A 13,210-nucleotide genomic window follows, 5' to 3' on the forward strand; every position below is an offset into this window, starting at 1 on the left:
AATCCAAAAAGATCACAACTGGAGGTTGCCATCTTAAATCCTTTGTCTTTGTTGGTTAGCTGTCCTGAAACTAAGGCCATTTCCGCACGGCCACACTCGGGGATGCATTGGCGTATACAACACCGACGCACCCCCCCTGGGACCGTTCACACGAACGGTCCCGGTAGGGGCAGGGAAGATGGCGCAGCACTGCGCCGTCACCCGAATGACCTACCTTCTCTCCAACCTTCCGATGCGTCGCCCAGGCCAGGGGACACGCTCCCCTGCCCTGCGCGACAGCTCTGGAGTCGCAGGGCAGGAGGGCGTGTCAGCAGCGCCCCCCATGCGAACAGCTCCTAGGGACGGCGGTTTTGCCGTCCCTAGGGTGCTGTTATTGGCCCGTGCAGAAAGGGCCTCAGACAAACTTTTCTTTTAATCAGTGTATTTGAATTTGGGCCCATCACCCATGTTAGTAGAATCCTAGGTATACAGAGAAGCAGCAGACTCACCGATTAAAAGATAAAGGTAAATGTTTATTTGGAATCTACATTTCAGATAGGCAATTGGGAAACTGCTGTATTAACCACATTAACATGCCCTGATATAGCAACAGCCATAGGGATTTTGTGCAGAAAGACTGAGTCACCAAACACAAGGGACTTGCCAGATATTTACATGGCACTACTCATCAAAAACTAAAGTTGTCAACAAGTGTCAATCCCAGGCTGGTGGGATACATGGAAGCAGACTGGGCCGGAAATACAAGCGCTAGAAAGTTGACCAATGGACACCTGTTCTTTTATAGAGACAGAGCAATTAGTTGGAGCAGCAGAAAGCAAGAAAGTGTATCTGTATTATCAACAAGCCAAATATGTGTCTGCAGCTGAGGCATGAAAACAACTTGAACGGATAGTGGTACTGATGCAGGACCTTGGAATAAATTAGTCCAAACCCATACAACCTTTTGAAGACAACCAAGGATTCATAAAGCTTGCACAGATGGAAAAGATAAACTCCAGAACCAAGCATATGGATGTAAGGACCATCACATGAGAAACATGTGTGAAGATGGGCTTGTTGATTTGTAATATTGCCATACTGACAACATTATTGCAGATGCATTCACCAAGCATTTACCCAGAGACAAGTTTGAAAGTCTATGTAAGAAGATGAATTTTGTGAACTTTGCACACTAGACCTTGAGAAAGGATGTTGGAAATGACAATGTCTACATTCATAGGAACTAAGAAGATCCAGCAGGGGGTGGGCAAGCAGTCAGCAAGATAGGTTAGAGCCCTGCTGCAGCACTGCCTGCCCTTGCCTCAGAATGCCCCAGAATGCCCCTGCCATACCCCTGCACCCGCCCCGTGGACACTACACCACTGCCAGTGTGTCCGGGGGTCGGCCGGGGGCAGAGCTGACCTTAATCGACCTCCACTACCTGGCCATGCCCTGTGCGCTAGCAAAACCGCCGTTGGAGATACTCCACAATTTTTGTGGCATATCTCTATTCCCCCCATGGGGGATTTTTGGCCCATTTTAAAACTTTTCTGAGCAGTCTGCACTGCGGGAAAGCCCTGTAGAGGGGGTGGGGCAGCACCAGAGACACACCATTCCAGCCCTCCAGCCCACTCTGGATTGGGCTGCTAAGGTTGTAAATTGTAGGGCATTACATAAGTAACAAAATAGGGCAAAGCTTTATTGAAAATGACATAGAAATCATTAAAAATGGAGGAAAACAGTAAACATGGAAATTCTTGATCCAACAAGCCCTTCAACAAGTAACACAGGAGAGCAATTCTGAGCAATCTTTTCAGAGTTTTATTCATGTCTATTTGCTGGGGCTTACTTCCAAGAAAGTGCTCTTAGGTTGCTGCTCTTATAGTGCAATCCTAAATCAAGGGTGTAACCCTGCTTAGAATGACTCTGCATGTCGTCTAAATGAAGAGTTCCATTGAAAAGGGACTCTTTATTCATTTTAGAATGGAGTTTCATATTTATACTACTAGTTCTCTTTTGCATTCTGGCAGTGGTTCCAATGCAGTCAGCAACAGAGGTCTAGTTGATCTTGCCTGTACTGCTTCAGATTGCAGATAGGGCTTTCCTAATTCAGTGTCCCTCCATACAGAGTAATCACTCCACATAGAAGACTAGATGTTAGAGAGAAGGCTTACCTTAAAGCTTGTTCCTCTAAGTGAAAAGAATTTTTTGTTTAGCATTCTGTTGTGTGCCTCTTCCCATAATCTGTAGTGATACAGCGAAGACACATGTTTACCACCTCAATGAGAATAATGCTATAGCACTATTACAGGGAATTGGATGTAATACTGGTGAAAACAGACATGAGCGTTTTTGTTTTTTGTGACACAGGAATAGAACAGAAGAGTTAGGGGGTTGTGGAAAAATGGGAATGTCAAAATTTTACTGATAGTGGAAGCTTGCTTAGGCTCATTCCACACATGCAGAATAATGCACTTTCAAACTGCTTTCAGTGCTCTTTGAAGCTGTGCGGTGCTCTTTGAAGCTGTGCGGAATAGCAAAATCCACTTGCAAACAGTTGTGAAAGTGGTTTGAAAATGCATTATTTTGTGTGTGCGGAAGGGGCCTTAAAGTGGTAGAATGTTGGGTCTTATGGGGAGAATCATAGAGCTGGATTGGTCATCTGAAAGCTAAAATCAAAGGGTTAACGGAATGAGGACTGCTCTTTTTGGTTTGAGGAGTATCTTACAATAGGCAGACCCTGGGCTTGTTTTGTGAAGTAATCCTATTATTTTGACAGCAGCTAAGAGCTGAGGAATGAACACTGACATGAGGCAACAGTAATGTGTTAGAATTACATGTGGCAACTCATCAATCTGATGTAAGTTAAGCAGCATCTAATGAAACTGAGCATGGCTTTATCTCTTTTGTGTTTTCCAACAGTGAGCAAGTAGAGGGTGAGTATGAACATCTCTTTCTAATTATACATCAGTGTTAAAATGCCTATTTTTTCTATTTACTTTTCTGATGCATATTAGTTTTAAAAATTTACTTAGCAGTCTTAAGTGATGTCTGTTTTTGCTATTCTGTCAAATTGCAATGATTCATATCAAGGATGGATTTTGCTGAACTTGCTTTGGTAATTTTTTTCTCATGTTGAAGATTTTTGAATCCCCTTGGTGATCCCACTGAGTCTAAGAAGATGGAAAACGGCCTCAACGGTGAACTGTAAATCCCCAATGGCTTGATGCTTATGTGCATATTTAGAGCAGAGATCCTACTCTGTGAGCTTTAGGATGGCCGATGTTGCCTTGTTTTTTATCCGCCTTCTCCAGGTATTGAAAAGAACCTTGCACTGTATTGCTGTGCCACATAAGGGACACTGAGCTGGAGAAATAGAGTTTCTTTTAGACCCAGGCACTGGGAATCCTGATGCTATGTTCAACAGTTTGTGACAGACCTTTGGAAGAATTTTTAGGCAGCTTCCTTTGCTTATAAAATCCTGAGTCACGCTGATCTTGAAGCACAGTTGGTTCCTTACCCCTTATTTATTTAGGTATGCAGCCCATCCAGAAACCATATTCTATCTTTCCTTTCTCTGTGTTGCTTTGATGTTGTGGAACTGCTGCCATCTGCTGGTGACATATTTTAGAGTCCTGGAGACCATGAAATGGTGCTCGTTTCCCTTTGTATACACTTCAAGCTTCTCTTGTTTTTCTGTTATTTTGTTGAGTGTGAGTCTTGACCCTTATTAGTCAGGTTAGCTTAAATTAACCTTTAAACATTTTTCCTGATGCCTCCAAACTTATGATTTTGATTTTTTTTAATTTTCCCCAAATGTTACTAGTAGCTTGGGAAACTATTGCTATTCTATATCCATTTAAATTTGGCAAGACAGATTTAAACACATTTTTTGTCTCAAAAGGATATGAACTGGGCATTGTAGATTCTTTACTCGCTCTACATGTCTTTACATTCATAGCGCAGCCATTGCTGGAAATGAACCTGCTTTTGGCCCAGACTGTGTTGCATTGTACCCAAAAGGGAAAGGAAATGTTCCTTATTTCAGAATTTGATGTTTGCTCTTGGGAGTAGAACCATATCTTCCATTTGGAAAGAACGTGAAAGATGTTTGTACATTTTCCCCTCAGATAGATTCATTTGATGGGAAACTTGAGGAACAGAAGTGACTGTAAAATTTGAATGGGCCTGAAGACCGTATAATACACCCACATCCAGCCACACAGGTAGAACTATCGAAACTCAAATTTCTGACACTGACTGACCAAATAAATTGCAGCCTAAGCCTATGGCTGATTCCGCATGGGCCAAAAACAGTGGTGTGAAAATGGTATAAAAGGGTTTAAAACAGTATAAAAGGGTTTATTCCATTTTCACACTGTTTTCACATTGCTGTTTTTGGTGCATGTGGAATCAGCCTATGTTTCTCACAGTGCAATCCTCAACAGAATTATACAATTCTAAGCCCACTGATTTCAGAGGGTATAACTCTTCCTAGAATTATGCTGTAAGAGGCTCATTAATTTTTTCTACTTCTTGCATCCATTCTCTTGAATAAGAGTCCTCGGGAGGCAATGGAATTTTTTTATATAAAGAAGGGCAGTGAGTTTTTATCTTTTATGTCAGTCCTTGTGGTCCTTCTGTGACAGTTGCTACGTGTTGTTGTTGATTATGATGCTTTTATCTCATTGCAGAAGAATATGAAGAAGAAGGTAACCAAATTCACCTAGAATGTACCTTCTCTTTCTCTGATCCCTTGATCTTCAACTCTGTCAATGCCTGTCATTCACCCATATCTCTGTTACTGGCTGCTAAAGATGATGTGAAATTCTAGATGAAAATTCAGCATCTCAAAGAAGCTGAATATAAAATCTGTGTTACAGCTAACCATATGACCATATGAATTGCCAATTGACTTCACTTTTTAGTTATTGTAATTACAGAATTTTACCTGAATTTGTGATTGCAAAAGCTTCCAATACATTTCACAGTACAAAATAAGCAGTCAGTGGCACAATAAGTTAAATGTACAAATTGATATTACAAGATAGGTAAATGTATATCATCTTGAGCTGGCTAGTAATTATTTGACAAGCTGCTGAAAATCAGTACAGAAGTATCAAAAGATGAAGCTTGAAAACACTCTTCAGATTCATCACTGATGAGTTTACTGTATGTAGAACTTTGTGATAGTAATTTCAATGAAGCTTGTAGAATTAGAATGTTCAACAAGACCTCATGTGACATTACTTATCAGCTTCCTGTAATCTGAAGTAATGGATGCATACTTCCAAACTGCTGCTAATGTATCTTCTTCATTCCATAAAATAAAGATAATTTCCTCTAAGCTGTGATTTGTTGTGCTCAGAAAAATTCCTATAAAAATATATGGACAAGCACATATACATAGTGAAGATATTGTAAAGTGTAAAATGTGGAAACCAAATTATTCACAGATCATTTTCATCCAGCTCTCTAAAAGACAGAGGTACAATCCATTAAGTTAGTGATGTCAGTCAGACTTGGCATAGGCTACATCACAGTCTTGTGGAGAGAAAGCCACAAACTAATATAACTTCCTGACAGATTTTGGTTTATCAAGATTTTAGCTCTCCAAAGCTGTGTGAGAAATACATAATTCTTACTCATGCCACTCACACAGGCTTTATGAAGTATTATCTGTTGCCAACCCAGCCCAATTGTTAATACTAGTAGTAATAATACGAGAATTATATAATGTCACGGAATTTAAATGTCATGGTACTTAAAATGCCACATAACCTTTGGAAATCTAGGCATCCTAACATGGCTACAGTGGGAACTCAATAAAACCACTGATTTGATTTATTTGATTTCTAAACTGCTCTTCCCATCAGGCAGGCTCAGAGTAGTGAACAACAACATACATTATACAATTAAAATCAACAATGCAGTATTCAGTACCATTAGATATAAACCTGATTCTCACAAAAGTGGCACCCTTCCCATACATATCAATAAGAGTGAGTGTAGCCTCAACAACTAACATAAAATCAATGAAACCATAAAATGAAAAGGGGATACTGATAGAGAACTGTGAGTAAACAACCAAAGTATTAAATGTCATAAAATTTAAATCTTATATATTAGTATTTCTTTTTAAGCTACTGCCTTTCCAAGACCTGTACACAGTTTTTGAGTCAGTGTTGTCCATACAAAGCAGTCAAGAAAAATCTGTATGAGCGGAGACACTTTCAGACTTCATCTTCAGCCACTTGTCAAGCTTACAAAGAGATAGCCAGGGGTGCTAACCCAATACAGGCAACTTATCCCTGTAAATAAATATTCATTTCCCTTCTCTCCTTCGTATCTAGCTTTATTTCTTCCATTCTGTTGGATGGAAAACAGTAATTCCAATAACTAGGCTAGGTGTTTTTCCTTCACCTCTTAAATCTGCATGCCTCTGTGTGTGTCATTCTATGTCCTTCTGATTTTACAATTGTCTGACCCATATATGTCCTCTTTCAAGGTGGCTGAAACCAGTTTTAAATATTCTTTTTAACCACTTCTTCCTCCTGGCCTTAGTCCATGAAGCTTTCAAGAGTCTAACAAATCTTTCAATGTTTGTCTTTGCTTTTTGTCCTGTGATGTTTCCCACCAGAAGAAGCAGAAGAAGGTATGTGATCTCTTTGGATTTCTCTCTTTTCCTTTTCAGAAGAGTGTGTTTGCATAAAAGAATCCTGAGGTAACAGAAGAAAAGGAACAAGAGGAAATGAAATATTAACTCCAAAAGGATTGGCCCAATAGCACTAACATGGAACAGGCATTACCACTGCTAAAACAGAGTTGTTGCTGCTATCATTTATCCCTTGTGCATTCAATCTGCTCCAATCCCCTTTTATTTGCTATAAGCTGGTGTGTTAAAAGTGATTTTAAAAGGAACAACATGAAACATTAATGTTAATTAACAAAACTTGTTGCAATTTTACAAACAGTGATAGTGCTAAAATAAAACTATTTCAGCAATAGGATTCATTTCTTGTGAAATTTCAGATCTGGGCTAAGTATATTAGATTAGATTCTGTGGTCCTGTTCCACTAACAGTGGTGCTGTCTTCTATCACAAATAATATTTCATCGATGGAAGAAACTCCTACATTGGGAGAGGGCAACTTGTACCAAAGGAAAGTGGTGCCACTAATGGAAGAGATCCATTAGTGGGATCCAACCCCCTCATTTCTAAAAAAGCAAGGGGTTTTACAAAACTTTGTCGAACTCTGTTAATGAATCAGCATGCTTTGTTTTTTTAAACATTTCTAGTCAATAAGTATATAATTTCCATTCCATGTGTATATTATGTACTTTATCAGATTTATTGTAATCCTATAATCCCATAATTCCTAATTTTCTTTTTGTGACCTACTCAACTCACCCAGCTTGAAGTTTCAGCCTTTGTATTCCTTGTTTTATTTCATTTTTTGATGTTTCCTTCTCTCTCTCCTCCCTACCCCACTTTGTGCAATGCTTCCTGCCTGAAGAAGTTCAAGAAGAAGGTATGTGTCTGTCAAGGCCTCTCAATTCTGATTGCTCAATTGGAAACATTAATGATGCATTGGCTCTCTTAAGGTTGTGAAAGGGAAAGTGTGGCCAACTGTCACTGAATACAAAAGAGAAGCAAAGTAGATGCCTAAGGCTACAGGCCTTAAGTCACTCACACTTAATTATTTTTTACTGACTTTAGCAGAATTACTTATGGGTTAGGAATAAGATACTTGCGTGGTACTTTGTGATAAGAGCAGGTGGCAGGTGAATTGTATTCCTCACATACACGAATTATTGGGACTGGACATATTCAGTGAGTTCCTCATACATGCCCAGGAAAAAATGCAAAAGCTTTGCAGAGTCTTTAGTACTTTGTGACTTACAAAGGACTTTTCAGAAGTTTTACATTTTCTTTTGTGCATTTGCATGCTCTGCATCCATCCTTTTACTGTACAATGTCCTGTATTTGCCTCTATGCATTTCATCACTTAGTGCTCTTTATTTAAATGCATTCGTTGAGTTTCCTGTAATGAACTGACTTCTTTCTCAATGCTGACTTGAATGACATTCACATTATTGTAAGATTCTTGCCTTTTTGCCTTTAACATAATTGTTTTCTATTGCCTCAATCTTGTTCTGTGACACTTTTCACCTGGTGAAGTTCATGAGTCAGGTATGTGATTTGACTTCTGGATTTTTCTTTTTCCATCTGATAAAAGTGTGTGCAGCAATTGCAAAGGTGATGGAAAAGAACAGAAGAACAACACATTACCTTAACGCTTAGGTTTGCTTTCATTGTTGTAACATTTTTGCTTTTTTGTTTTTTGGATTAACAAAGGATAATAATCATCATCTATCTATCTATCTATCTATCTATCTATCTATCTATCTATCTATCTATCTATCTATCTATCTATCTATCTATCTATCTATCTATCTATCTATCTATCTATCTATCTATCTATCTATCTATCTATCTATCTATCTATCTATCTATCTATCTATCTATCTATCTATCTATCTATCTATTTATTAAACCTATAGGCCGCCTCATCCCCGAAGGGCTCGAGGCGGCTCACAACATGGCTGTTCCAATGAGCAGCAATCAACAAATCAAATCAACAATCAACGAATCAGCGCATAAAAACTTAATCTCTTAAAACCTATGCAGCAATAGATTAAATAACCAAATATTTTAAAACAAAAATTGTTTAAAACAGGCGCCCGAATCAAGGCCAAGGGAAGGAGGAGATAGGTAGGGCCCGCCAGTGGCGTAACTAGGCAAACTGGAGCCCTGGGCAAAACCTGACTTTGATGCCCCCCCAGGCGCGTGCCCAATGCAACGCGCACCCCCTCCCCTTGTAGCTATGCCCAGTGGCGTATCTAGGCAAACTGGAGTTTGGCGCCTCCCATGGGCAGCCACCCTCTCTCACTGTGACCAAGCAATGATTTTTTACACCAGGTTGTTTCAAAGTCACCATCACATTATAGAACATGCCCCAACTCACAAATCTGAGCACAGCAATAAGCCATGCCACACAACAGAAATAATTTTTTGAAAACATTTTCAAAATGCTTTCAAAATGTTTTATTACTGCTATGAAAACATTGTATGGTGTTGTATCCAGTACCCCCAATTGGGGGAAACAGCATCACTTTCAATGTTTCAAAGGAGAATCTGGGCTCTCTAGTTTAAACAAGTGATGCTGGAATCCACCCCCAAACAGCATCACTTGCAATGTTTAAACTGGGGACCTCAGATTCTCCCTTTAAATCCATGTCAAAGACGGGGGATTTAAAGGGAAATCTGGGGAAATTTGGGAGGTGCCTGCTGGCAGGGGTGCTAGCAGCACCAAACTTTCAGGGTATCTTTAGGAGACTCCCTTAATGATACCACCCAGGTTTGGTGAAGTTTGGTTCAGGGGGTCCAAAGTTATGGACCCTCAAAAGTGTAGCCCCCATCTTCTGTTAGCTCCCATTGGAAAGTCCATAGCTTTGGACCCCCTGGACCAAACTTCACAAAACCTGGGTGGAATCAGTAAAAGATTCTTCTGATGATACCTCCCAGATTTGGTGAAGTTTGGTTCAGGGGGTCCAAAGTTATCGACCCTCAAATGTGTAGCCTCATCTCCTATTAGCTCCCATTGGAAACAATGGGGGATGGGGGCACCTCTTTGGGAGTCCATAACTTTGGACTCCCTGAACCAAACCTCACCAAACCTGGGTGATAGCATCAGGAGAGTCTCCCAAAACATCCCTGAAATTTTGGTGTTGCTAGCCTAAAAACTGCACCCTCTGCAGGCCACAAATGGAAAAACACTGAAAATACAAAAAATCCCACAAACAAACCTGCGCCCCCCACAGGGCTGCGCCCAGGGCAACTGCCCACTTTTCCCAATGGGAGGAACGCCTCTGGGGCCCGCAATGTTATCAATGGATCAGGCCCAACCAAAAATAAAAAGATGGAGACAGGCAGCCCTCTCCAGAAAGCCCGGTGGGGGGCAGTGCAGGACCACGGCTTGAAAGCCTTCTCCAAAGCCAGTCTTCGAATAGCTCCGTCTTGCAGGCCCTGCGGAACTCACCAAGGTCCCGCAGGGCCTGGACAGCTGGAGGTAGAGCATTCCACCAGGCAGGGGCCAGAGCCGTAAAGGCTCTGGCCCGGGTCGAGGCTAGCTGTATCATCGCAGGGCTAGGGGTCACCAGCAGTTCTGCCGTTGCCGAACGCAGCGGCCTCTGTGGGACATAAGGGGTGATGCGGTCCCGTAGGTATGAGGGCCCCATGCCGCGTAAGGCCTTAAAGGTCAGTACCAACACCTTGAAAACAATCCGGAACTCCACTGGGAGCCAGTGCAGACGGCATAGCACAGGGGTGATATGATCTAAATAGTCACCCCCTGTCAAAAGCCGAGCTGCTGCATTCTGGACCAGCTTCAACTTCTGGATTAATCGCAAGGGAAGGCCCGCGTAGAGTGAGTTACAGTAATCCAACCTCGAGGTGACCATCGCATGGATCACAGTGGCCAGGTCGGACCGGGAGAGATAGGGAGCCAGCCGCCGTGCCTGGCGAAGATGGAAAAACGCAACCCGGGTGACATGGGCCACCTGGCTCTCCATTGATAATGAAGAGTCCAGGCGGACCCCCAGGCTGCGCGCCAGGGATGTCGGGGCCAACGTAACCCCCTCCAAAATAGGCGGCTGAAAATCCCTCGGTCTCTCCCCCCCAGCCCAGCCAGAGGACCTCCGTCTTCGTTGGATTAAGTTTTAACCTACTCTGCCTCAACCAACCAGCAACCGACTCCAAACAATGCTGTACAGCTGCAGGGGCAGAGGCCGCCCCCCCCAATGTTCATGCATGAACATTGTAAAGCTTTCTCCTATATTATTTATCTATCTATTTATTTATATTTCAAATTTATATCCCGCCCTATCCCCGCCAGATGCTCGCTATATGCCAGCTAGAACTTATTTATTGACTTCAATAACCTTGTGGATGTAACCAAGCTAATAATTTGCTGTGGACAACATTTTGCCAACACAGTATATTCAGCAGTCTAAGGTTTAGACTTACCTATAGAAATTACTGCTCCAATTACAAGTGGTGGAAAGTGCTGTCAAGACACAGCTGACATACAATTCAATAGGGTCTGCACGGCAAGAGACATTCAGAAATGGTTTGCTGTTGCTTGTCTCTGCATGGGTTGAGAAAGTTCTAAGAGAACTGTGACTGGTCTAAGGGCATCCAGCAGGCTTTATGCAGAGTAAGGAATCAAACCTGGTTCAACAAATTAGAGTATCCCACTTTACCCACTATACCACAGGTGTCAAACTCGTGGCCCTCCAGATGTTATGGACTACTGTTCCCATCATCCCCTGCCAACATGATGCTGGCAGAGGATGATGGGAACTGTAGTCCATAACATCTGGAGGGCCACGAGTTTGACACCTATGCACTATACCATGCTGTCTCTTCCAATTACATAATCGTCGTGATTTTCTTTTGGGCCATATTTTAACAGTTTTATACTCCTCTTTCACATGAATATGCTAATTGTTCACATGACTGAAGAAGGGATGGTTAAGAATATAGCATAGGCATCCAGAGATTTGTTTGGGTGGAACTTACCTGGCATAGGGGTGTTATGTCCACTCTAGGATAGATAATATGTACAGTGAATCTGAGCTCCATGTAATTTAGAAAAGCATAAATAACTCTAAAGTATCACATGTGACACCCTGGCCTGGATTGCCCAGGCTAGCCTGATCTTATCAGATCTGGCAAGGAAGCCACGCAGCATCAGCCCTGGTTAGTATTTGGATGGAAGGCTACAAAGGGTTGCAGAGGAAGGCAATGGCAAACCACCCAGGTTCATTTCTTGCCTTGAAATTCCCATAAGGCGTTGCCATAAATTGGCTGCAACTTGACGACACACACACCACATGTGACAATATACTTAGTATAATGTACGACATTTGTTTGCATGTTCCTCAACTTCTGTTGTTTCATGTGTGCATGCTCTCTTTTCTCAGTCATCTTTGTCCCCTTCTTATCTATTTTAAACTGATTAATTTACTTTTCCCCTTAACCTATTTATAAATGATCTATTTCAACCTTGACTTGAGAAAGTTCAAGGTTGTTAACGTTCCTCTATTTCTTTAATTGTCTTGTCTTCCTTTTCCCCTATTGACACTTCCCACCTCATGAAGTTCATGAACCAGGTATGTGACATGACTTCTGAATTCCGCTGATTTTTTAAGGGGTAATGTATGCTCAGGAATTCAAAGGTGGAGCAAGGAAAACAGGAGATAACAATAAATAACTATTAACTTTTGCTTGTTTTTTTAATATAATCCTATAACCTTGATTTGATAATAATGTGATTTAACACCCTTTATGCCTCAGAAATGGGAGTGGAGTGAAACATATACAGTAGCGAAGTGTCTGCAGTACAGAAGAGGGAAAGGCATAGAATTGTCTTAAATGGGCAATTAGTGGAAGAGTTTTGCAGGATCAGAAAAGATCCTGATAGATGGTTTCAATATATTAGGTAATAACTCATGCTTTAAGGAATAGGTAATAGATTCATGAATGAAAATGCAGTCCAGCTGAAAAAAACAGATTAATTAAAAAAAACTACCTGCAGTTATAGCCTCATTCTATTCAGTCACAGGTAGATTCAGGATCATGTATTTCTAGCCAATTTGATTAACATATTTGAAATGAAATTTGGTCTACTGATGTGAAAAGAATGCTGCAATATAACAAATCATGTTTATTCTTGTTATTAGAATAAATTAAAATCTACTGCATAACCATGATACTTTTAAATCATTTTCTTGCATGCTTGTTTACTAAAATTAGAGTTAGATACCCTGAAATTAACTATTAGAGTTAGATACCCTGAAATTAACCATGCAGATCTATAAGCATTTCTACTCCTACCCCATGAAAAGCATCATAAATGCATGTAGCTTTACACTTCATACTGTACACAGATTGTAAAATGATCTAGTGTCACCATTCACTCAGGGAAAAAAAGAAGAGAAAAACAGAAAGAGAAGCACTCATTTATTGAGTTCCTGTTTCCTTTGAGATAGTCATTTCTTGAGCATCGCCTCTATTATTGCTGTACACCAGATGAATAAAATCCTATTTAATTTTTTCAGGAATTTTAATTTAAATCATAATAGCCATCATTCCTCATGGTTTTTGC

The 13,210-nt window shown here is 40.9% G+C and overlaps 1 protein-coding gene and 1 long non-coding RNA gene across 51 annotated transcripts in view; one reads left to right on the forward strand and one right to left on the reverse strand.

Annotated features, from left to right (window-relative positions):
- The window catches only part of TNNT3 (troponin T3, fast skeletal type), a 48,563-nt gene that overhangs the window by 13,395 nt on the left and 21,958 nt on the right, over nucleotides 1-13,210 (forward strand). For 4 of the 50 annotated variants that reach the window (XM_048483415.1, XM_048483430.1, XM_048483424.1 and 1 more), the window contains exons 3-5: nucleotides 2,902-2,915; nucleotides 6,620-6,634; nucleotides 7,496-7,510. In XM_048483415.1, coding sequence (XP_048339372.1) covers nucleotides 2,902-2,915; nucleotides 6,620-6,634; nucleotides 7,496-7,510 — 44 coding nt within the window. Of the gene's footprint in view, nucleotides 1-2,901; nucleotides 2,916-4,673; nucleotides 4,692-6,619; nucleotides 6,635-7,495; nucleotides 7,511-12,203; nucleotides 12,216-13,210 lie in introns of all 50 variants that reach the window. The other 46 variants (XM_048483419.1, XM_048483436.1, XM_048483431.1 and 43 more) reach the window with 20 other exon arrangements.
- The window catches only part of LOC125425788, a 35,618-nt gene continuing 27,897 nt past the window's right edge, over nucleotides 5,490-13,210 (reverse strand). The window contains exon 4 of the long non-coding RNA XR_007243449.1: nucleotides 5,490-6,698. This is a non-coding gene — a long non-coding RNA (uncharacterized LOC125425788). The remainder of the gene's footprint in view (nucleotides 6,699-13,210) is intronic.

Source organism: Sphaerodactylus townsendi, linkage group LG02, assembly GCF_021028975.2.
Source record: "Sphaerodactylus townsendi isolate TG3544 linkage group LG02, MPM_Stown_v2.3, whole genome shotgun sequence".
In the NCBI taxonomy this organism is placed as follows: domain Eukaryota; kingdom Metazoa; phylum Chordata; class Lepidosauria; order Squamata; family Sphaerodactylidae; genus Sphaerodactylus; species Sphaerodactylus townsendi.